Source organism: Caretta caretta, chromosome 5 (assembly GCF_965140235.1).
Source record: "Caretta caretta isolate rCarCar2 chromosome 5, rCarCar1.hap1, whole genome shotgun sequence".
NCBI lineage: Eukaryota > Metazoa > Chordata > Testudines > Cheloniidae > Caretta > Caretta caretta.
In genome coordinates this window covers 71,736,899-71,761,206 of record NC_134210.1, presented here as the reverse complement: position 1 = coordinate 71,761,206, position 24,308 = coordinate 71,736,899, and the positions used below count along the sequence as shown (strand labels likewise).

General features: G+C 41.7%; 1 protein-coding gene and 1 long non-coding RNA gene across 3 annotated transcripts; one reads left to right on the top strand and one right to left on the bottom strand.

The window, feature by feature from the left end:
- Window positions 1-461: 461 nt before the first annotated feature.
- LOC125637373 (uncharacterized) lies at window positions 462-11,397 on the bottom strand. The gene is made up of 2 exons (XR_007356920.2): window positions 10,969-11,397; window positions 462-6,278 (listed from the first exon to the last, which is right to left on the bottom strand). It is a non-coding gene; the product is annotated as an uncharacterized LOC125637373 (long non-coding RNA).
- Window positions 11,237-24,074, top strand: STARD4 (StAR related lipid transfer domain containing 4). Of its 2 annotated transcripts, XM_048851754.2 has the most exons (6): window positions 11,237-11,331; window positions 14,977-15,092; window positions 18,309-18,358; window positions 19,537-19,663; window positions 20,784-20,898; window positions 21,669-24,074. In XM_048851754.2, exons 2-6 carry the CDS (start codon window positions 14,988-14,990, stop codon window positions 21,902-21,904), a joined length of 633 nt encoding a protein of 210 aa, XP_048707711.2. In that variant the 5' UTR covers window positions 11,237-11,331; window positions 14,977-14,987; the 3' UTR covers window positions 21,905-24,074. The 2 variants fall into 2 exon arrangements, with proteins under 2 accessions (XP_048707711.2, XP_048707712.2); XM_048851755.2 differs by lacking the exons at window positions 11,237-11,331; window positions 14,977-15,092 and adding an exon at window positions 15,670-15,889.
- The last annotated feature ends 234 nt before the right edge of the window (window positions 24,075-24,308 follow it).

Genomic DNA, 24,308 nt, shown 5'->3' with positions numbered 1-24,308 from the left:
TGGAGACCACTGAGTTACATGGTGTGATCTGTTGTGTGCATAGGTCTAGAAACACATTGGACTAAAACAGCAGTCTCCCTTTTGCAGGTGCAATTTGCACGTGCTCTTTTTCCTACAGCTGAATTAAAGGAGCAAATCTGTGTATCATGCAGATCAGGTGGTTAGAGGTTCGAGTATTCAGAGTTTCATTTGCAATTCATTTTCCAGTTGCAAAATACGTGTGTAAAAAGGGAGGCCAGGCCTCAGCCTTTTTGAAAATTTACTCCTTTGATACAAGCTCATGATTTCTATGCTAGATAGAAGGTTCTTGGGCTAGAGAATTAGAGGGGTTTTTTGGATGAAGGTTGGTGTCAGTGGGAGCTGCAGATATTCCACACCTTTCAGGATGTGCCTCTATGTGTTTTGCAAGGAGTGTTCTCTACCTTTTTCTCATAACTGAAAATTAACTCATTTTCAAAAGATTATGAAACATAAAAACATTTTATTAGGTTTCCCATCAGCTGTTAATAAGTGGCATGAAAATGCAGTTCTACAAAATGACACAGGGCACAATAATACATTTATAAAAGGTGAGCAATCAGAAAAGATAAAAAAGAAAACATCGGCAAAGTTTAGGTACTAGCAGATTTTAATGTTGCTTTTAGGATAAAAATCACAATTGTCTGAAAGCTAACACCTCAGAAAAATTTTGCTTCCACAGAACATTTATTTTTCTTGGATTCTATTGTAAAATATTATTTAAAATGTCACAAGGGCAGCATAATAAATGGTACTAATCACTGAAAAAAGATTAAAGAAGGTATTAAAACAACTATAAAATATTCCTGAATTGGAGAGCTTGAGGTATCACCTAGAGCTACCATACTCTGATAGTTTGTTCTCCAGGAAAAGAACATTTTTATCATTAGCAAAAAAGTGCTGCTTATTTTGGCTGAGTGCATATGGTGGTAATGTATTTAATTTTCCTTCTCAAAAAGCAGAGTAAGGACATGGTAAGTGATGTTACTTTTGTCATTCCATCAATTAATGGGAGCATGCAAAGGCTCAGAAGAGTAAGGCTTGCCAATAGCCACTAAATCTTGAACTTTTGAAAAAAAGTTATCTGATGCCTGTGATTTTGTAAAAGTTTTACATATTGCTTCTATGAGGTTGATACCTCTGTTAACAAAGCTGAACACGGGCGGGGGGGGGGGGGGGGGGGCAGGGGGAAGCAGCCTTTCATATTAGCTGTGGCTATTGATTAGTTGGTAAAGCAGTTGGACTACAGTAAGCCTCAGAGCCCTAACCTTCAATAGACATTTCGGTTTTCAAGCCTTAGTCTCAATTCTAAAGATCTATTCTTAATTTTTATGCTGAAGAGAGAGACACTTGCTCTCCTTCTTTACACAACCAAATGAATACAAACAACCAATCTTGCTGAAGATAAGGACAGTGTTGAGCAAATGTGATGTATTTTACCACGCTTATTTGTATCCAAAAAGATTGTTCTGTTAAGAACATTTTACTCAGCATGCACACTACAAATGCTGGTGGGGAGTAGATTAGTTGGATAAGTTGAAGCACAGAATTTGCTTAACAGAATAAAATTACATAAATGCTCAATGAAATTCCAGACACGTTTTTATAAACCGATTTTTTCAAAATTAAAAATATTACCATTTTCATTTTGACTCTGGCTCATCCCTAACTTTCTACACAGTTCAGTTAATCCAGGAAATGAGGACTTCCTTTTAAAATGCGATATCAGGCCAAAATTTTATTACAATTAATATTAAATAAAAGTAAGGGCTGTAAACTTAAGGACTCCAAATTGATTTCTGTTCTTTCAAGTGGAAAGCTAATTTAAGATATATCACATAGTAGGCCAGATTCAGCCTTAGTGGGACAGGAACAATTCCCACTGGTCTCAGGCCTCCCATGAGTTGAGCACTATGGCCCTCAAGTACTTTTCTGGACTATGACCAGAGTGCTCAGTTCCTTGCAGGACTGAGCCTACTGAATGCAAATGGGGATGTACTTGCCTTCACCAAAGCTGAATTAAGTCTATTATGTCTTGTACACTACAATAACGTTGTTACTTCCATAATTAAATTTATCAGTACAGTTCTTTGAGTTTAAAACATCTGAAAATTACTTTTCGTAAATTCTATAATACAAACAGTTGAGAAGCAATTTCAACAATCATTCAAATAAGAAATTTACAAATTTTTAAGGGTATGTCTACACGACGAAATTAGGTCGAATTTATAGAAGTCTTTTATTTTAGAAATCGGTTTTATATATTCGAGTGTGTGTGTCCCCACAGAAAATGCTCTAAGTGCATTAAGTGCAATTAACTCGGCGGAGTGCTTCCACAGTACCGAGCCTAGAGTCGACTTCTGGAGTGTTGCACTGTGGGTAGCTATCCCACAGTTCCCGCAGTCTCCGCTGCCCATTGGAATTCTGGGTTGAGATCCCAATGCCTGATGGGGCTAAAACATTGTCGCGGGTGGTTCTGGGTACATATCGTCAGGCCCCCGTTCCCTCCCTCCCTCCGTGAAAGCAAGGGCAGACAATCGTTTTGTGCCTTTTTTCCTGAGTTACCTGTGCAGACGCCATACCACGGCAAGCATGGAGCCCGCTCAGGTAACCGTCACCCTATGTCTCCTGGGTGCTGGCAGACGCGGTACTCCATTGCTACACAGCAGCAGCAACCCATTGCCTTGTGGCAGCAGATGGTGTAATAGGACTGGTAGCCGTCATCGTCATGTCCGAGGTGCTCCTGGTTGCCTGTGTGAGGTCAATCAGGAGCGCCTGGGCAGACATGGGCACAGGGACTAAATTTGGAGTGACTTGATCAAGTCATTCTCTTTAGTCCTGCAGTCAGTCCTATTGAACCATCTTATGGTGAGCAGGCAGGTGATACGGATTGCTAGCAGTCCTATTGCATCGTCTTCTGCCGGGCAGGCAAGAGATGAGGATGGCTAGCAGTCCTATTGTACCATCTTCTGCCGAGCAGCCATGAGATGTGGATGGCATGCAGTCCTTCTGCATCTTCTGCTGCCAGCCAAAGATGTAAAAGATAGATGGAGTGGATCAAAACAAGAAATAGACCAGATTTGTTTTGTACTCATTTACAAACCCCCCCGCCCCCCGTCTAGGGGACTCATTTCTCTAGGTCACACTGCAGTCACTCACAGAGAAGGTGCAGCGAGGTAAATCTAGCCATGTATCAATCAGAGGCCAGACTAACCTCCTTGTTCCAATAAGAACAATAACTTAGGTGCACCATTTCTTATTGGAACCCTCCGTGAAGTCCTGCCTGAAATACTCCTTGATGTAAAGCCACCCTCCCTGTAAGCCAACCCTGTAAGCCGTGTCATCAGTCGCCCCTCCCTGCATCAGAGCAACGGCAAACAATCGTGCATTTGAGTTGAGAGTGCTGTCCAGAGCAGTCACAATGGAGCACTCTGGGATAGCTCCCGGAGGCCCATACTGTCGAATTGTGTCCACAGTACCCCAAATTCGACCCGGCAAGGCCGATTTAAGCGCTAACGCACTTGTCAGGGGTGGAGTAAGGAAATCGATTTTAAGAGCCCTTTAAGTCGAAATAAAGGGCTTCATCGTGTGGACAGGTGCAGGTTTACATCGATTTAACTCTGCTAAATTCGACCTAAAGTCCTAGTGTAGACCAGGGCTTTGTTAGGTAAAGAAAGTTCCAACAGTTGGGTTCATGTCTCTGCATGCAATATTGTCTTTAGGTAAATAAAACTTTAGACACACTGCATAAACTAGTGGTCAAACTTTGAGAAAATTATCATTGTGCCTTTAAAGAAAAATCTGATCTATCAAGTTATTTTCTCAAGGTTTGAGATTGAAGTATTATTATTAGTATTGAAGTAGCACCTAAGTGCCCCAATCATGGATCAGGGCCCCATTGTCTAGGTCAGTGTCTCTCAAACTTTCCAGGCTACTGTACCCCTTTCAGGAATCTGTTTCACCTCACTTAAAATCTATTTGTTTACAAAATCAGACATAAAAATACAAAAGTATCACAGCACACTATTACTGAAAAATTGCTTACTTTCTCTTTTGTACTGTATAATTATAAAATAAACCAATTGGAATACAAAAATTGTACTTACATTTCAATATATAGTACATAGAGAAGTATAAACAAATCATCGGCTGTATGAAATTTTAGTTTGTATGGACTTCCCTAATGATTTTTGAAATCACTGTTGTAAAAGCCACTGTTACAAAACTAGGCAAAGAGCTAGATGAGTTGATGTACCCCAGGGAAGACCTCTGTGTACCCCTAGAGGTACACGTACCCCCGGTTGAGAATCACTGGTCTAGGTGCTGTACAAACACAAAAATAAATATTTGACCTTAATAAGATCAGTGTATTGTTCTGATGTATAACGTTCGTAACACACAATGAAAGCCTTCAAATGTGAATTAAATATAGTGTTTATATATTCATAGAGTTTAGAGTTTAAGGCCAGAAAGGACCAATAGATAATTTAATCTGACTTCTTGTATATCACAGAATAGTAAATGTCACCCAGTTACCTTTGTATTGAACCCAATAACTTGTGTTTGGCTAAAGCATATCTTTCTGGAAGTGATCTAGTCCTGATTTGAAGACACCAACAGATGGAGAATCCACCACCCCCCTTGGTGGGTTGTTCCAGTGATTTATCACCCTCACTGTTAAAAACGTGTGTCCTATTTCCAATTTGAAATTGTCTGGTTCCAGCTCCAGCCATTGGTTCTTGCTGCATCTTTCTCCACTAGATTAAAGACACCGGTATTTTCTTCCCATGATGGTACTTAGACACTGTAATCAACTCATCTCTCAATCTTTGTAGATATATTAAATGGATTGAGCTCTTTAAAACAGGGGTTCTCAACCTTTTTCTTTCTGAGGCTCCCCCCTCAACATGCTATAGAAACGCCAAGGCCCACCTGTGCCACAACAACTGTTTTGCTGCATATTCAGTAGATTCAAAGCCAGGGCCAGAGTTAGGGGGTAGTAAGCAGGGCAAGTGCCTGGGGCCCCATGACACAGGGAGCCATGTGAAGCTAAGTTGCTCAGGCTTCAGCTTCAGTCCCCAGTGATGGGGCTTGGGCTTCAGCTTTCTGCCCTGGGCACCAGCGAGACTATTGCCAGCCCTGATTTCAGGTTTATTTTGGCGAACCCCCTGAAACTTGTTCGCGGCCCCCGCAGGGGTCCCTGCTCCCCTGGTTGAGAACCACTGCTTTAACACACTCACTGTAAGGCATTTGTTAAGCCCTTGAATTTTTTTTGGTTCTGTTATGCACCCTCTCCATTTTTTAATTTATGGGAAACATTTTAATGAATTAAAGTATTTTAATACATTTACACAGGGGATATTTATACAGAAACACTACATATTTAATTTAACAGTTTGGTCTGTGGCTAGTTCAGTATTAAACTGTCTCCTTTTTAGTGAATCTGAGTCTTTTCTTCATATTAAAGTCATTTACCAATTTTAGGGATTTTTAAAAAAAAACTTAAACATTCATCTTAATTTTCACAAAACTTTAGAAGTGGTTGCTGAATCAGTCAGGATCTGGAAGATTTTATAAAGGAATGAATGAACATGTTCATTATGTCAAAAAGTTCCAAGCCATCATTACAGGGCCAGTTATACCATATTTCATTATATAATATCTAACAATAGAATCACAGGCTCCATTCCTTCCTGTGATACATACATATCTTACAGCTTGTCCGGAGTTGGATGATGTTTTGCAGGTTAAGCAGGCAGGGTTAAGAAAAGGATGCAGCACCTGTGATTAAATCTTAGCCTTGACCATCTTTATTGAAATGGTTTTCAACAAAATCTGAAGACAGGAACCCATCTTCCTGGATGTGTCCATCGCTTATGACACAGTTTGGCACACAGGCTTTTTGTGTAATTCTCTTGAGTTGCCCTGCATTAGGTGGTCAAATAGTAGAGCTTTTCCTCTAAAACAGGCAGTTCAGAGTACACATGGGCGATCATTGCCGTTCTTGGAAGTGTCAGATCAGCAGTCTTCCTCAAGGTTCGGTTCTTTCACCAATACTGTTCAATGTGTACATCAATGACTTGCCAGTAACACTCTCATGCAAGTTTATTTATGTCAATGACATCTGCTGCAGCTATCCAGCTCAGTCCTTCTCAGAAATTGATAAGGTCCTGAATGATGATATGAAGCTTATGGCAGACTATTGTAGTTGATGGCGTTTAAAGACGAGCTTTTGCAAGATGGTTTCTGGCGTATTTCATCTGCACAATGCAAGCACAAGCCACAAGTTAAATATTTTCTTAAACGGCCAAAGTCTGCAGCATGACGCAAACTCGGTTTACCTCAGCATGATATCGGATAGGTCACTGATGTACCAGAACCACTTGAAGAAGCAGCAGCCAAAGTTAGCACTCAGAACAACCTGTCAGAAGACTGGCTGGCTCAATCTGGGGTGCAAGCGCCCAGACCCTTAGAACATCAGCCCTTACTCTCTGCTATTCAACAGCGGAATACTGTGCTCTTGTCTGGTGTCACTTGTCTCAAATGAGGCTGATTGATGTACAGCTTAACAAAGCTATGCACATTGTTACTGGAACTTTACGTGCCACTCCGTTGCTGTGGCTGCCAATACTTAGTTACATAGCATCGCCCCATATTTGCCGTGAGGGGACTCCATTATGATGCTGGCCAAGATCTAGAAGACCTGCCTTTGTACACAGACCTCTTCAACCATCTGCCCTTTATGGTCACTTATGCCACCACAGGACATGACTGTAGAATCCGTTTGGCGTAACGAGTAGTCAGCGATGACAGTCATCAATCACTCTCTCATCACCGACCCAACCACCTGCCTACCAGGTTTTGACCTGCCAGGGAACCTGTAGTCATCCCTGAACCGGTTTTGAACAGAACAGGGCAACTGTGTGACCAATCTCTTCAAATGGGGTTTCTCTAATGACCCATGATGTAGCTGAGGTCAACTTCAAACTATGCTGCATATCGTTGACAAGTACCCACTGACTTACTTTGACAGCAGCTATTGGCTGTTCATCTGGCTGATGATGTTGCTATCAAATGGCAGGACACTTTGTGCATACGCTTAAGAAGACTGAAAATATTTGTAGCCAAACCAAGCAAACACCACCAGCAGCACTGGTTCAGTTTTAGAGCTTTTGTTGGTATGGACATATTATTAGGATAGAAGATCAATGAATTACAAAGCACATTTACCAAGAAATGCCACTACACAGTTGTCAGCCACATGGTTGCCAAAAGCTTCAGTGATGCAGTGAGTGCCAATTATCGACATAGACTGAACATCTAGACCATCTTAAGGACCTAGCAAGAGATTGATCCAGGTGGCACTTGATCTTTTAGGAAGCCTATAACCTTTTGGGATTTGCTTTGATGATATCCTCAAAACCCCTGCTAAGCTACTACCTAACCCTGGAGACACCTAAATTCCCAATGTTAAAGTACACTAAGTCTCTGCCTGAGGGTATGTAAACTGCTACCGCAGTCTAGGTGCCTGGGCTCCTATCGCATGCCTAAGTTGCAGTGGGTGCCTCAAAGCAGCTGAAACTGAACATTGCTCTGCCTATCTCACCTGCAGGACCTGATCCGGCAGGTGTGCTCTGAACATACCTAACTCCACAAAAGGACCATTGCATATTTAATTATTGATACATGGGGACAGCTTAAACAGTAGACACCGAGACTCCTTCACCCCAAATGTCCCATAGGCCAGTGATTAGGTCACTCACCTGAGAGATGGGAAACTCCTATTCAAATTCCTTCTTCTCATCTGGCAGAGAGGGGAGCTGAACCTGGGTCTCTGACCTCCTGTGTGAGTATCCTCATCACTGGGCTAAAAGTTATAAGGGGATCCCGCTTCCTACTGCTCCTCCCATTGGCTTTTTTTGTGTGCATTTCGGCATTCACCAGCACCATTCTTCCAATAAATGGATGAGGTGCCTGACTCCAGGACAGGATTCAGAGCTGTGGATCCCAAGTGAAAATAGATGCCTCTCTCCAGCCTGCACTTAGGCTTCTAACTTCCTGAGAGGGGTGGGGTTTAGGACACCACCACCACCCTCCTCTTCATCTGCTATGGGCTAGCTTAGGCAGTTCCCTACTAGGGTGCTGGCTTTTGTGGGTCCAGGTCATCGGTGATTATTATTCCCCATGCTTTGTATCGGGAGCCTCGGTACCTAACTCAGGGTTTATGGATATCACTGTGGGGTAAGGTGCCTAAATGTTAGGTACTGCAACATGCAGCAGTGCAATACCCAAGACCCTTGAGGATTTGGGCCCTGTTGCTAGAAGAGGGCTAGCAATTGCTACTGCAGGAGGATACAAGGTAGCAGGATACAGGTGTCAAGGTTCCTCCCCCACTCTGAACTCTAGGGTACAGATGTGGGGACCTGCATGAAAAACCTCCTAAGCTTATCTTTACCAGCTTAGGTCAAAACTTCCCCAAGGTACAAAATATTACACCCGTTATCCTTGGACTGGCCGCTACCACCACCAAACTAATACTGGTTACTGGGGAAGAGCTGTTTGGACGCGTCCTTCCCCCCAAAATACTTCCCAAAACCTTGCACCCCACTTCCTGGACAAGGTTTGGTAAAAAGCCTCACCAATTTGCCTAGGTGACTACAGACCCAGACCCTTGGATCTTAAGAACAATGAACAATCCTCCCAACACTTGCACCCCCCCTTTCCTGGGAAATGTTGGATAAAAAGCCTCACCAATTTGCATAGGTGACCACAGACCCAAACCCTTGGATCTGAGAACAATGAAAAAGCATTCAGTTTTTTACAAGAAGACTTTTAATAAAAAATAGAAGTAAATAGAAATAAAGAAATCCCCCCTGTAAAATCAGGATGGTAGATATCTTACAGGGTAATTAGATTCCAAAACATAGAGAACCCCTCTAGGCAAAACCTTAAGTTACAAAAAAGATACACAGACAGAAATAGTTATTCTATTCAGCACAATTCTTTTCTCAGCCATTTAAAGAAATCATAATCTAACACATACCTAGCTAGATTACTTACTAAAAGTTCTAAGACTCCATTCCTGGTCTATCCCTGGCAGAAACCAGCATACAGACAGACACAGACCCTTTGTTTCTCTCCCTCCTCCCAGCTTTTGAAAGTATCTTGTCTCCTCATTGGTCATTTTGGTCAGGTGCCAGCGAGGTTACCTTTAGCTTCTTAACCCTTTACAGGTGAGAGGAGCTTTCCCCTGGCCAGGAGGGATTTCAAAGGGGTTTACCCTTCCCTTTATATTTATGACAACAGGAAGAGGTGTGTAAGAGTTACACCAAGACTCTCTCATTATACCCCTTACTTATTGTACCTTTTAGGAGTTAGGTTAGGAACTGTTTTCCTCAGTTCACGTAACTGGTAAAAGCAATTGTATCTAGGGTATTTGCATCCTCTATTTTATCTGCTTTAGCAAAGCAATCCTCTGTTACTCAGTGTGTGAGTATCAGAACCCACTGAAGTCTACAGCCTGTAGAACTTAGTGCTTGGAGTACCTGCAGTGTTTGCCTCCAAGCTCATGGTACACAGAGTATACTCTCAGACCCCTGAAGGGAAACGGCATACCACAACTCTGCAGCGGGGGTCAGGTACCATATATGAGACCAAGGCTAAAAATGTAAACTGATAATGACTTGTTCATCCAAGGCACTGCTAGCTCTCAAAATATACTACAGAATATCACACAACACACTCACATCACTCCTCAAAAAGGGCTTTGCCTTGAAGGTTATCAAAATCAGCTTCAGTTGGACTGAAGAAGTGGGAAGAAGAGCAGAGACAAATTCCAGATTTGAGGATCCCCTTTAAGAAAATCACCTGCTACCAGTCCCCTCTTTAAGCTTGAGTCATGTTGTCAACCGCAACTGCAGCAGTATGACTCGCTCTCTTTGTGAATCACCATTTAATAAGCAGGGGGCTGCACTCTGCACTAACTTAAGTTTCCAAGTGCTTTAAGGCCACACAGAGAATTCCATTAGTGTAATCGTGAGTTGACAAAGGCAGAGATACTAGCCAGTTCTGCATCAAAAAGAAAACAAGTCATACTTTCTTTACCCAGTGCATCTAAAATAGCAGGTTAGGCCACAGCTGAGCCTCCAAGAGTAGAAGGGAATCCAACAAGATTCCTTAACCCCAAAACTGAATAGTAAGCAGAAGACATATTCTTTTATCAGGACAATTGATAATCCTCCATTATACCACACCGTATCAGATTTCAACCAAGGAATATTAACACTTCAAGTTTGGTGTCGGTAAAATTACCTCAAAAGTGTTAACGGAGCAAGCTAAATTAATATAACAGAATACTATGGTACTAATTTTTTTTAAAAAGGTGTAACACACTTTTTCTGGCTAAAAATACACTGGCATTGCAATCTGCCTGTTGATCAATTTGCTTAAAAGTTCTGGGTGCCTGTCACCAGGAAACTGACAGATGTTGGTAGGTTGACTGGCTGATACAGACCTAGTCAGATCCTATTTGTGCAGATTTTTCTCTAAAGTTATGGAATACCTTTCTTAATTTTCTTGAGATAGCAAGGCCTTTAAAGGTCCCAGAGGTGAGAGCCACACTAGCCATATTGCTATCAAAGCCCTGGACCAGCTCACTCTGATCTGCAAGTTTGCAAAAGGGACAATGTATCTGTGATCAGGCTCTATTTCGTGCATTTGATTGCTTGAGGTGAAAGAAGCCCACTTGTGTATGTGGCATGTTGATAAATATCAAGCCCCCTAGCAGCAGGCTCGGGGACACAGGTTCAAGAGGGTACAGAAACCACACCGCATGCCCAGCCACCCATTCCTACACTTCAGCCCCACCCCACCCCATCATTCCACTCCCACTGGCCAATCACTGCACAATGCCCAACACCCGTCCCAGCAGCAGCCAACTAGAAGGCCCACCTGCCACCATCTCGGCCAATAAGGTCGCTCATATGTCAGTCGAAGGTCGGCCACATGCATCCGAGACTCCGCCCATCTCCCCTCGCCGAAAGGGAGGAAGTGCTGGCAGGCAGGCGGGAATCGGTCTCTTTTCTTCCCGCCCCAGGTCCTAATTCCGAGGCTGCATCATCCGCTCAGGCCGGCGACATGAGACGGGCCGGCCCGCCCTGTGATTGGCTGCGCCGGGGAAGCCGGCTGGGCGCTCATTGGCTGCCGGTGTCGGCTGCTCGGCCGGCTGAGGAGGCTCAGCCGCACCTGGCACAGCGCGGCGGCGGGTGCGGTGCCAGGCGGGGAGCGCGGCAGCCCCTTGCCCACGGGGCCCAGGTGAGTAAGGGGCGGCCCCTCCCGCAGCCTGCGCGGGGCCCCGAGAGGGAACGGCGGGGCTCGGGCCAGGGCCCTGCCGGCGGGCACCGGCTCCAGCGCAAAGTCCGGAGCCGCCGCCTGCCGCTCGGGAGCCTGGGCAGGGGCCGGGCGATGCTGCGTGGCGGGGCCGCTCGGCCCGGAGCGGCCGGGGGAGCGGAAGCGGCAGCGCTCTAGGGGCGGGCCCGGCTGAGGCACTGGACGGGGCTCCGGGCTCAGCGCCCCCCCTCAAGCAGCCGCGGGAGCCCGGCTCCTTGGGCAAAGGTTTCCCAGCTGGGACCCGGATAACCCTGCCCAGCCCCGCAGCAATTAGCGCACATCAGCCCTCCGCTGGTGCCGCTGCTCGGGCGGCCGCGCTTCAGAGGCGCCTGTCCCGGGGCTGAGCGCGGCGTGTAGCCGTTACCTCTCCCTCAGAGGCAGCCGCCGCAGCGTGGGCCCAGCCCTGCTCGCTGGCTTAAACAATACTTCGGCGCTGTGTCCCCTCCCTCCCCCGCTTTAGTGATGCTTAAAGTTGAGTTCATTAATTGGAAATGTTTCTGATTTCCTCTTAATGATGCTGTGGTACATACAGTGAGCGCTATTTAATCTCTTCTTTGGGGTAGTAAAACGTTGATCTTTTTATATGTTCTCTGGATGTCATTCACTGCATATTAGTGAACCAAGATGGGTGAGTTATCTTTTATTGGTTTCAGAGTAGCAGCCACGTTAGTCTGTATTCGCAAAAAGAAAAGGAGGACTTGTGGCACCTTAGAGACTAACCAATTTATTTGAGTACAAGCTTTCCTGAGCTACAGTTCCCTTCATCAGATGCATCCCATGAAGTGAGCTGTAGCTCACGAAAGCTTATGCTTAAATAAATTGGTGAGTCTCTAAGGTGCATCTTTTATTGGATCAACTTCTGTTCCTGAGAGGAGACATACATATGTCAGTGGCGTGGTATTTGTCAATAGTAATTGCTTATAAGTAATAACAGAATATCTTAATATGCCATCTTTGGAACTAAACTCCCTATCTTTGATTTAAGTAGTCTACATCTATTGGTCTATAAGGTGTGTTGCAAAACCCATTTATTTTTGTGGTCTTTTAGAAATGGGAAGTATGGTGAGATTTTTTTTTTTCCCAAGGGTGGTGGTGGAGGATGCAGGTATGATGCAGTATTTATTTCCCCTCTGGTTAATTTTAGGTAGTTTTATTTTAAAAAAGCTTACAAAATTGCAGTGATAAAAGTTCTCTTGACTACAGGCCGCTGCTCTGGCTGCATTGAGAGCTATGTAAATTAGACAGTTAATTTAGGGGGGAGTGTAGGTATTAAGATTGTGAAGTGTGGAGCAGTAGGAGCCCTGTGAGATTTCTGGCTTCCTCAGCTAAAATTCCTCTAGGGTAAATTTACTGAATGGGCAGGTCTGCCACCATTTGTAAGGTTAGTTGGAGAGTTTGGGTCTCGTGAAGAAATTAGTGCTACCACTGGCACCAATTTGGGAGCTGTACCTCTGGTTTCCATCTTGTTTATAACTGACTCCCTGCTCAAGAGTTTGAGGAATGGAGGGAACACTCTTCCTCCCTTGCTATTTTCACCTTCCATGCACACCCTACTCGAGACTAACCAGTTTAACCCTAGGAGTTGTAGTTTAATAACAACCTAATATGAATCCATTTTTCCACAAATTAAAAACTAAAAATAAATCAATTAGAAAAATATTCCACTGCAGGATATTGAACCCAAACAAAGCATTGTGCTAGTGCATGAAAAGTAGAAAGAGAAGCTAGCCAGATAGCAAAGAGAAATTAAACGGATCTCTCTGGTTTCATAGCCCAAGCTAATAGTTCATTTGCAATGGCAGGGTCAGGTCCTACCATTGGCTTTCCCATTGATTTAAATGGGATTACACAAAGCATTAGGGCTCCATGTTTAAGATAGTAAATGGCTAACCACACTTAATTTTAAAAACTTTTAAAATTAATCTAAAATGCTACTAATAACTTGAGGACTTAAGGGTTTTTTTTTTCTTCATTTTACAGCAATCCTTTATGTAAGAAGAATAGAGTGGATCTTCTCTGAATGGCTGTAGTTTTGTATAAAGTAGTTGTATTTTACTTAGGAATGGGATTTTTTTTTAAATAAAGATTAATTGTCAAATATTTAATTTCAAATGCAAGAGTTAGCTAATAAAATTAGTTATGGGCTACATCCACAGAAGGATTTAGGTGTCTTATTGTCACTTTAGGTGCTTAGGTCCAAAATGTCCATCCTCAAAACCCTTGCTCAGCTGCCATCTAACCCTAAAGGCCTTATATGCTTAAGTTTCTCCTGGTAAAATCCTACATTTCTGCTGGTGGGTAGGCACAAAGCTGCCTCAGCATCTAGCTTATCCCTAAGCCTCAGTGGGATCCTTGAACTACACGTTCCCCTGCTTGTCTTGTCTGTGGGACCCAATCTGGTAGGCATTCTTGGAGAACACCTAATTGCAATAAAACACTGGCAATAGTGTTCTCTTTATACCCAATAGTTAGAGCACTCACCCAGGAGGTAGGAGATTCAGGTTCAAATCTCCACTCTGCCTGAATCAGAGCAGGGACTTGAACTCAGGTCTCCTACCTCCTAGGTGAGGGCTGTTACCCATCTCCAGGGAAGGGTTCGCAACTGATTCCTGATGCTTCTGAGTTAGGCATTTAAATCCCTTGCCTGAACACTTCCTACTGGCTAGTTTAGGCAGCTCCCTGCTCAGCATACTGGCTTCTGTGAATTCCCATTTTTAGGGCCTAGTTCTCCCTCATATGTTGTATAGGGAGCCTGGGCACCTAACTTGGGTTGTGGATTCCACTGGGTGGCAAGTTGCCTAAAGTTAGGTGCTGCAATGCTAAGCTCAAATCCCCTTTGTGGATTTGTCCATTTGCTTTTAAATATAGCCTTCACCAATTTACTAAAAGACTCCTAGTTTATAGGCCTGGCTTCCCAGGTCTGTTTAGTATCTATAAAATAGTAGTTGTCTTAATTGTCAGTCTTGAAATTCCACAGGATCTGCTTTTTCCATTAGGTATTATTGTGTAGGGCTTTTTTTCACTAGACCATGTATATTGTGGGTGATCACCATTAACTTACATTTACAGCAGTTCCTGAGCCATACTTAAGCATGTGTGTGGTGCAGGTGTATAATATACATGTATGTATGAGAGTGGCTAAAGTAATGACATACTTTGGCCTTCAGTGATTTGATATGTTCAAGATACCATTAATTTGCAAATGTCCTTCCAATTTAGAGCCTGTTCCTGCTGAAGTCAATGACAAAACTCCCATTGACTTCAGGGGAAAAGGATTCAGCTGTTCTTTTACTCTTTGGAAAAGTGTCTTAGGGCATGTGTTTGGACACTAGCTAAATTGGCTTAACTTTACTCAAAGTGTGACTTTAAAATGCAGTGTACGCCTATATGGATGCTCATGCAGAGGTGGTCTTAGTTCACTTTAGCTTAATCCTTTAATTCAGTTTTAGTTTTCCTGAGTGTTCCTGCCCTTAAACTGGTGGTTCCAGATGTCAGACAGTGGTTAGCTTAGAAAGAAACTAAGCCTTCTTAATGGCTGATCTTGAACTTAAATTGTAAATTTCTATACAGGTGAAAAAAGAATGGAAATCCTTCCAGACGCAGCTTCTCTGGCAACAAAGCTGAAAAATACTCTAATCCAGTACCACAGCATTGAAGATGGTGAATGGCGAATTGCTAAGAAAATGGTAAATGATCCAGTTACTACAACTTATGTAATTGTACTACTGTTTTTATCAGATGGTTAGTAAGTCATATTTTCCCCTTCTTCTCACACACCTAAATAATGGTAGTTTGTTATGCATTGCTTTCAGATGGAATTCTCTGTACAGCAAAGGACCCAGGTCAGCTCCACTCTTGCTTGTCTGCTTTGAGTCCTAATATTGACCTTTTGGGGTCCGAGGCTTGAGCAGAAATGTTTTATGTCTTTACTTGTATCCATAGTTGGGAAGGTATTTCGCACTAGAAACAGTTCTCCAAGTTTTCCTTTATAAAAGTGTGGACTTCCCTTGGAACGATCTGATTCAAACATTTCTACTTCTTTCTTTTAAGATTAGGAATGTGTTCTGATTTGTTTAGTGCAAGTTTATCAAATTGGTAGGAACAGGTGTAAGTTAGTATTTTTGCCACTTGCTATGCAGTAGCAGCTTTTTGGGCCTTTGTGGTCTGTTTTCAAGCAGATATTGGTGACACAGAATCACATTTTCCTAATGTAATCTGCTAATTTACAAAATGTAAATAATCCTATTTCTTAAAACAGGAGTAGTAACAAACATCGCGTAGACAACTCCCTTTTTGGAGAAACCTCAGAGAAGGGACCTCTGTGCTGATGTCTACGCTGACCGCAGAAGCAGATGTCTTGCACCAGCTCTGTCTCTTTCTTGGGCCTCAAGTCTCATAGCTTCAGTTTCCTCTGACCACTCTAATCTCTAAATTTTACACACGGGGAAACTTAGTGCAAGGCTGTTCACCAAGGCCTGGACAGGTGGGTCTGGGCATCTACTTTCCTTTTGTGAAGTTATTCCACTACCCAAAAGAAGCTCAGAGTTCAACTGCCCAACAAAGCCACATGACTCTGGGTGTGGTTACTGTGTGGCATTTTTACTCTCTCTGGGAGGTTCACCCTGAGTATTTATACAGTGATCCCCAGTCTGAAAACAAGTCCCTCCTGATAGCTCCAAGACACCTAAGCATAGTTTTATACTTTTCATTCTTACTGTGTCTTTTAGAGAATGTGGTGTTACTGTGTCAAACTCTAGTGGGGTCCTGCAGTGGTCTGTCCTGGATCTAATACTATTCAATATTTTTATTAATGACTTGGATAATGGAGTGGAGTGTATGCTTATAAAATCTGAAGATGACTCCAAGGCAGGAGTGTTTGCAAACATTTTGGAGGTCAGGATTAGAATTCAAAACAACCCCTGACAAATTGGAGAATTTGTCCTAATTTAATGAGATGAAATTCAATAAAGGAAGGAAGGAAAAAAAAAACAAATCAAATGCACAACTATAAAATTGGGCATAACTCAGTAGGTAGTAGTACTGCTGAAAGGATCTGGGGGCTGTCGTGGATCACAAATGTGAGTTAACTGTGGTGCAGTTGCAAAAAAGGCTAATATTCTGGGATGTATTAACAGGCATATCCTATGTAAGACCCGGGAGGTAATTGTATTGCTGTACTTGGTACTGAGGAGTCCTCAGCAGGAGTACTGTGTCCAGTTCTGGGTGTCTCACTTTAGAAAAGAAGTGGACAAATTGGAGGGAGTTCAAAGAAGAGCAACAGAAGTGATATGTTTAGAAAGCCTCTCTTCTGAGGAAAGGATAAAAAGACTGGGAATGTTTAGTCTTGAGAAAAGACTGGGGGAGGAAGGGAGACCTGATAAGACTTCAAATATGTTAAGGGCTGTTACAAAGAGGACTGTGTTCAATTGTTCTCAGTGTCCGCTGAAGGTAGGACGAGTCGTAATGGACTTAATCTGCAACAAGGGAGATTTAGGTTACATATTAGGAAAAACTTTCTAACTAGAAGGGTACTTACGCTCTGGAATAGGGTTCCAATGGAGACTATGGAATCCCCACCATTGGAGGTTTTTAAGAACAGGGATGGTCTAGGTTTACTTTGTCCTGCAACAGCATGGGAGGCTGGACTTGATGACTTCTCAGGGTCCCTTCCAGCCCTAGATTTCTATGATTTTAGAAAGAGATTAGCTCAGAATGGAGTTCACTAAAGTCTGTCTAAAATATGTAGGTCATTTCAAGTTTCCTTGGAAGCAGAAGATGCAGTGTAACATAGGAGTGGTGATAATTCAGGGAGAACCCACTGTTACAGAATAAGTGACTCACTTTTTAAAAAACATCTAAAGAGATGTATGTCTCCATGTACCCAATACTAATTTGAAATGTGTTCTTTACAGTGTGTCCATCCACCTGAGGCTTTTTGTTGTGGTTACGTCCAACCCCAGTTCTGCCCGGCAGTTGACTTGGGTGCATCTGAAGACTGAGACCTAGAACACAGACATGCATAACATGATTTTACCTAGTCCACACAGATCAGGAAAAAAGTTTTTAAACCTGTTAGGCATAACTGATTTTAAGTTCAGCCAACTTGAATCTTTGGATGGTGTAGACCTGCCCTTAGACACGAATATCGTGTAGTTTTAAGGGTATATCTTCACAGCATAGTTAGCTCGAGGTATAACTGAACTGTTACCCCAACCCAAATCCCTTCCACACATACAAATCTGTAACTTAAGTCATGTGGGGCTTTAAACTCGAGCTAGTTGGCCATTGTGGGGGAGAGGGATGGAGCTGGAGTGCTATTGAAGCTCAAGCTAGTAATGCAGTGGGGATTCAGCTTAAGTTTCTTTTGCTGAGACACACTCCAATCTTTTTCCTGGGTTAGGAAACAAACTTCGCATTTATGTAACTGTAAACCATTTGTGTGATATTGCTGCATTGACTAGTCTTACATATGGTTTCTTGCTAAATGTTGTCTCTAAGGTGCCACAAGTACTCCTTTTCTTTATATGGTAGTACATTGTTACTTTTTCCTGGTGTCATTGCTAACAAGTTTCACACAAAGTATTCAATGCAATAATTTCATGGCTAAACCTGATTGTGTTTTAATAATAATGTAGGGGGATACAGACTTGTGCTGAACCTATTTTTAGGCCCTGATCCAGCAAAGCACTGAACTTTAGGATAGCGCTATTTCTGACAGATTTCCAACACTTGATACTGAGAAACAGCTCATTTGAAAGAGTGCATTTGCATGTTGTTGGTAAAAAAAAACAAATAGATATGTTTTCATGCCTAAAAACATGTAGAATTTCCCAGATCTAAAATTGATGCACACTTTAGAAGTGGACATAATAAATATGGTATTCTTCCACTTTGTTTTCTAGAAAGATGCAACTGTGTGGCGGAAGCCATCAGAAGAATTCAGTGGATACCTGTAAGTTTACCTTCATACTAGATAAGTAAGTTTGTGGGACTAAGACTTAATAGAAGTTGGAAATGGGGGCTGTGGAAAAACCCATTAGAGCATCCAGTCCATCACCTTGTCAGTATAGAATTAGTCCCTATAATACTTATCTTAGAGTTTGACATTTTAATGCCTGCATCTTGTATATTGTCTATAACAAGACATGCAACTGTCAATGAAGACTCGGTGAAATTCTTGCTCCTTGGATATAAATGGTAAAACTCCCATTGACATCAAATGGGGCAAGATTTAATCCTTAGTGCTCTGACTTGCAGATGACTTTTCTAAGAACTCTAAGTCCAGACTTGCTGGCACTTGCATTTGACAGCTCACCTTGCATAATCCTGGTAATCTCATTTACCATGGAACCCACAATGGGTTAAGAAGCCGTCCTATGGTTGGGAAGAGTTGTGTATGTGGGTTTCTTGGCAGGGATGGGATCAGGTAACTTGGTGAAAGCTTCCAGGAACCTACTAAAACAGTTTCAGATGACTTTTGAATGTGTGGTGTAAACTAAGATCTATTTGGTATTGGCTACCAAAGCATATTGTGATTGCTCATTCTCAGTGAAAATTACCATTTATTTGTGATTTATGGAGATTTGACTCCTCCTCATCCCTTTTGTTTTTCGTTTCTGCGTTTCTTCTTTGCCTTCCCCTTCACTACCATCCCCTTTACTTTTCCTTGTCCCTCCTCTTTTCCCTAGCTGACTCTCCTGCTCCTCATTGGAGAGGAACAGCAAATTGACAAGCTGTTTTAGAGATAGAGGATGTGTTTTGCTCTACCTCTCCATTTACCCATGCAGTGAGAAATACAGTAGTGATGTATTGCAGAAAATGGCCTCACTGTAGGTGTCAAAAAGAGACGGCATGAATGGGAGTACATCAGCTTATTGGCCTTAAAATAAATTTTAAAAAGCTAAGGAGTCATATCACATGGACTGAGAAGAGGGTTTGCAATTTGAGAAATACAGAATGTAGCTTAAGAACCTCTCTCTTAAAATACCAGTTACTGCAAGGGAAAGGACTGGATGATTGAATAAGTCTTTTCCTGTACCTGAACTTTTCTGATAGAATTGTTTAGTTTTTATCTTCAGATAATGTGTGTATAGTAAGTGGAAAGCATAAAGGATTTCATATTTTAAACAGCTACAAAGCTCAAGGAGTTATAGAAGACATTACCAACAGAGTAGTAGATCACATTCGTCCTGGACCTTCTAGACTAGATTGGGACAACTTAATGACTACAATGGACATTGTTGAAAAGTTTGAAGAGGTAAAAATTTGTCTTCTAGACTTCTAAATAGAACATGTATTTGTGTGGATGTAAATATGTATTCTACAGTACATCACAGCAAGTGCATCATCTTATGGTGATATAGCCTGAGAAGTTAATCCATGCACATGTCTGTACATTTTATCTCACATATATGCTCCTGTATGTAATCGTCTTTTTAGTAGCTTGTTGAATTGGGACAGAATTCCACCATTGCTGAAATTAAGGATCAAAGGATAAGATTTAGTAGGTTATGCTCTGATATCTTCCAGTAAAAATCCATGTTCTGAGGGAATTAATGTCTCTTTTACTTTAAAAGATATAAAGCTCTAAAGACTGCATTCATTCTGTGGGATGTAGCTTTTTTTTTTTTAACATTGCAAAATGATGCATAGTTTTGACAAAACTACCAAGTCACCTGTTCCCTGTAGGCTGGCTCCAGTATGCCATCAGGATTTGGTGCTTGGAACCTGAATAGTGACTGTGGTGGGTCAGGACTTACCAAAAAGATAGGTGTGAAGTTCATCACGTGCTGACTGTTAGTCTTGTCCTGATCACTGGGGACATTCAGTACAGCACTTCAAAGCCTTTGGTTTATACATCGATCACTTTTTACATTCAATTTTCCTGGCTTTAAGTTAGATCCTTACAGTGAACTATTTTACTTAATGTTTAATACATAGAACATTAGTATCCTCTTTAGAATTTTTTTTGAAGATTACTGCATTCTACTTTATTACTAGCGTGGTGAATCAAAAGCACTTTGCAGAGCAGCCTAGTAGTTAGTGAAAGACTCCTGGGTTTTATTCACAAAACTTTTGCGTGTCCAATTTTAGACATCTAGAGCTTAACTTAGGCCAAGGACACTCAGCTTCTGTTGTCTTTACTTGCAGTTGCTCAACACCTCTAAATTTTAGGCACTTAAGGCCTAATGTTGGACACTTTTGAAGATTACCCTTTAATCTACACTTTACGGTAGCCATCTGTAAAATGGGTAGCTTAGAAGGGAAGGTGGGATATAAGTAAAAGCTTATTTTTTGTTGAAAATGCTAGCTTCTTATGAACATTAAAAAGTTGACTTTGGTGATACATGGTTCATTGTTTTGCTATCCTCCTGAAGAATTGCTGTGTAATGCGCTACACCACTGCTGGCCAGCTGTGGAACATCATTTCCCCAAGAGAGTTTGTTGACTTCTCTTACACTACTCAGTATGAAGAGGGGCTTCTAACATGTGGTAAGATGTCATTGGCCACTACCTTTTTCTTATTTTGAAACTGATTACCATATAGTTAAGTGCATATGCTGTTCTGAGCTCCTTTAAAACTGGAACTTTTAAAGGCTTTACAAGATACTTTTAGTAGACTATTCCAAATATACTAGAGTGCTCCTGTATAGCACTTTACATATTCAAAGCCACACACAAACATTAGCCAAGCCACACAACATTCCTGCATGTTAAGCAAGTATCACCATATTATGCATGTGAAAATTGACAGAGAAACTGTGATATGCCCAAAGCTACATAGTAAATCAGATGGAGTGGAAATAGAACTTGCTTATAAATGGGAGTCCACTCTGGTGTAAAGTTATTGCTTGTCCAGTGAGAGATGGTTTGAATGAAGAATGGGCAGCCTCTGTGCATTAAAACTAGAATCCAAATCTTGGCTATTGATCCAAGCGTCTCTGAAGTGTGCCTGTCACTACTTGTAATATCCATAAGAAGAGACTCTTACCTTGTATTTGCTCTTTCAGACCCTTTATTTCTTTCACACCTCTTCTACTTCCCCTCCCTCCTGCAAACAAAATCTTTATTTTGGGTCTGTTGGCTAACTATATAGTGGAGAACATTTATGCAAAGGGCTGTATTTTCTGCTGTAGGATGTCAATGAGAGATGTGCCCATGGATCCAAGAACAGAACTAGACCTGCAACTGTGTACATATGACAAGAAACATGGCTTCCTGATCCAATCTTACTGACTTTTGTAACTTTTTTTTTAAATTAGGTATAAGTCTAGACTATGGAGAGGTGAGACCTAATTTTGTCCGTGGATTTAATCACCCCTGTGGCTGGTTCTGTGTCCCTCTTAAGGATCGTCCTGACCAAAGTCTTTTGACAGGCTTCATCCAGACTGAACTGCGAGGGATGCTTCCTCAGTCCGCAGTAGATACTGCCATGGCTAGTACCCTGGCAAACTTTTACTCTGACCTCAGAAAGACACTGAAAACAATCAGCTATTGACCTAGATTTCCATACATGTCTTGCAACCATCTGTTCCTCCTTCCTGTATTGTATCAAAGCTTTGATTAGGTTAGCAGGTGCTGCCTAGGGGGTATGCATACATCCCTGGCTCAACATGTGGGTTTGTGCTCCCTGCTGAGCTCTGAAAATGTACAGTGTAAAGACTGAACATACAAAGTCATCTGCTTCCAAGGAAGATAGCTCAAAATTGGGGCTCAACTCTGGTAAATACTGAGTGACCTAAACTCTCACTGAAACAGGGGGAGTGGATGGGTACTCATTTTGCAAGTTCAGACCACCTGTGCTGCCAACATCTCATTGAAAATAGAATTTTACAGTGTATGCTTTTTTATTTTTAAGGTGCTCCTTTAAAAGATTGAGAATCTGTATGTGGAAGTTTCTACTTTTTATACATTTTAGTTAAATCCAAAATGACATTTTAAACAGTCTTTATTAAGGCTCAGAGTGGAATTCCCCAAAGGAATATTAAATTAGGTATCACTTAAAAATTGAGCTCTTATTTGAGATCTAAAGAGTCACATTAGCAAATTCCTATGTTGTTGGCATTTCCTAAATATTAGTCTTATCTATGACTAAAAGACTTCTTAAATACAGTAGTTATGTCAAGATTCTAAATATTTAGTAGGAATGCATTTATAGCTGCTCAGAGCCTATTGATGTCACGGGTCTTTCCATGGTTTTAATTCATCATGGATCAGGCCAATGTTAATCAAAGCACAAAACGCCAAGACATCCATCCATTATTCCTTTGTGCAATCTAGCTTTTAAAAACAGAAATGTATTTATGTATCTAAACCTGCATCTACTGTAGATTGGGTTTTTTGGTTACTATTGGAAACTCTAACCCATTTTTCCCCACAGTTCAATTAAAACAAAAATCACTCAGTAACATTTTTAATTCTCTCCTCCACCCTCTATATTTTTCTTTTGGATTATATCCTCAAATTTGTTGAGGTTAAATTCTACATCTGCCTTTATCAGCTCCTTCCATATCCAATGTGGCAGTTTATAGCTTTTCCCCATGTTAAATGACCGGACATTCTCTGAATTGAAAATTGGAGTAACTAACCACACTAAAATGCTCTGCAAACATAAATATTTTGGGTTTTTTTTTTAAATGTAAATCTCAAGAACTTGGGTAACCAACAAGCAGAAACCCGAACTCCAGTCTCAGCCTAGTCCTCATATGGCTTTGAATAAGTTTTTAGACAGAGGAGGTAGATGCCTTAGGCTCTTCTGACAATTCCATTGGATACCTAGCTACATCTTTAGGTGCCTAAATATCTTAGTTTGACCCTGAGCATTTTCTATGCATCTTTTGCTTTAGGGAAAACTACGTAGTTACCCATGCAACACTACAAATGCTTAAAGGGTATGTAGTTTGTTTGATTAGGGTTTACTTTAGTTGTGTGGTAGATGCAGTGAATATATTTTAATTTTTTTATAATTTTCAGTGACAAGTATAGCAAGTAGCATACCATAAGTGATCGAGAACTACAGGAAGCTTAATTATGATACATACAGCAAGCTTAAAGGGATGTGCAGATAAAAGTAGGCCTAATATTTAGATGTGATTGAAACCAAAGTTCAGAAACCTATGATCAACAAAGTTAATCAAAAACAAATGTTAATAGAAACTCAATTTTCCTCTGCAGCATTTACAACCCATTCAGAACACTGAGCTTTGTCTAAACAAATAAGTTATTTGGGGAAAAAAGGATTAAATAGTGAAAACAGATTTTAAAAAATCCTCACTTTGAGGTGTTTAGTGGAGATAAAAAAAAAAGCCACACGCATAATTGGAACCAAGTTAAGTCATCTTCTGTGCCTATCCAGTCAGAGGAGGCAGATAGTGTCAGATCCTCATTGGGTTTGTGTGCATGTGTTCAGCCTGTGATTCCCCACTTGTATACTCTTCTCCTCTAGATCCCAGAGTTAGGCCCTTCTTTTGGCTGGGGAACTATAATTTGTGATGGGACTAGCTTGACCAAGAGAAAGTGGAGCTGGCAGGGGACATCCCCTTCCCAAGGCTGCAGGGATTCCTAGCCTTCATTAATACCATGAGTCAGTATTAACTCAAAGAAAAGGAGTACTTGTGGCACCTTAGAGACTAACCAATTTATTTGAGCATGAGCTTTCGTGAGCTACAGCTCATCGGATGAAGTGAGCTGTAGCTCACGAAAGCTCATGCTCAAATAAATTGGTTAGTCTCTAAGGTGCCACAAGTACTCCTTTTCTTTTTGCGAATACAGACTAACACGGCTGTTACTCTGAAACCTGTCAGTATTAACTCAGGCATTCTTCCTTTCTGGGACCTGGACCCTCCCATTCCTAGAGGGAGGTGATCCAAGGGCAGAGGCCAGTGTGGAAGACCCTAGCAGCA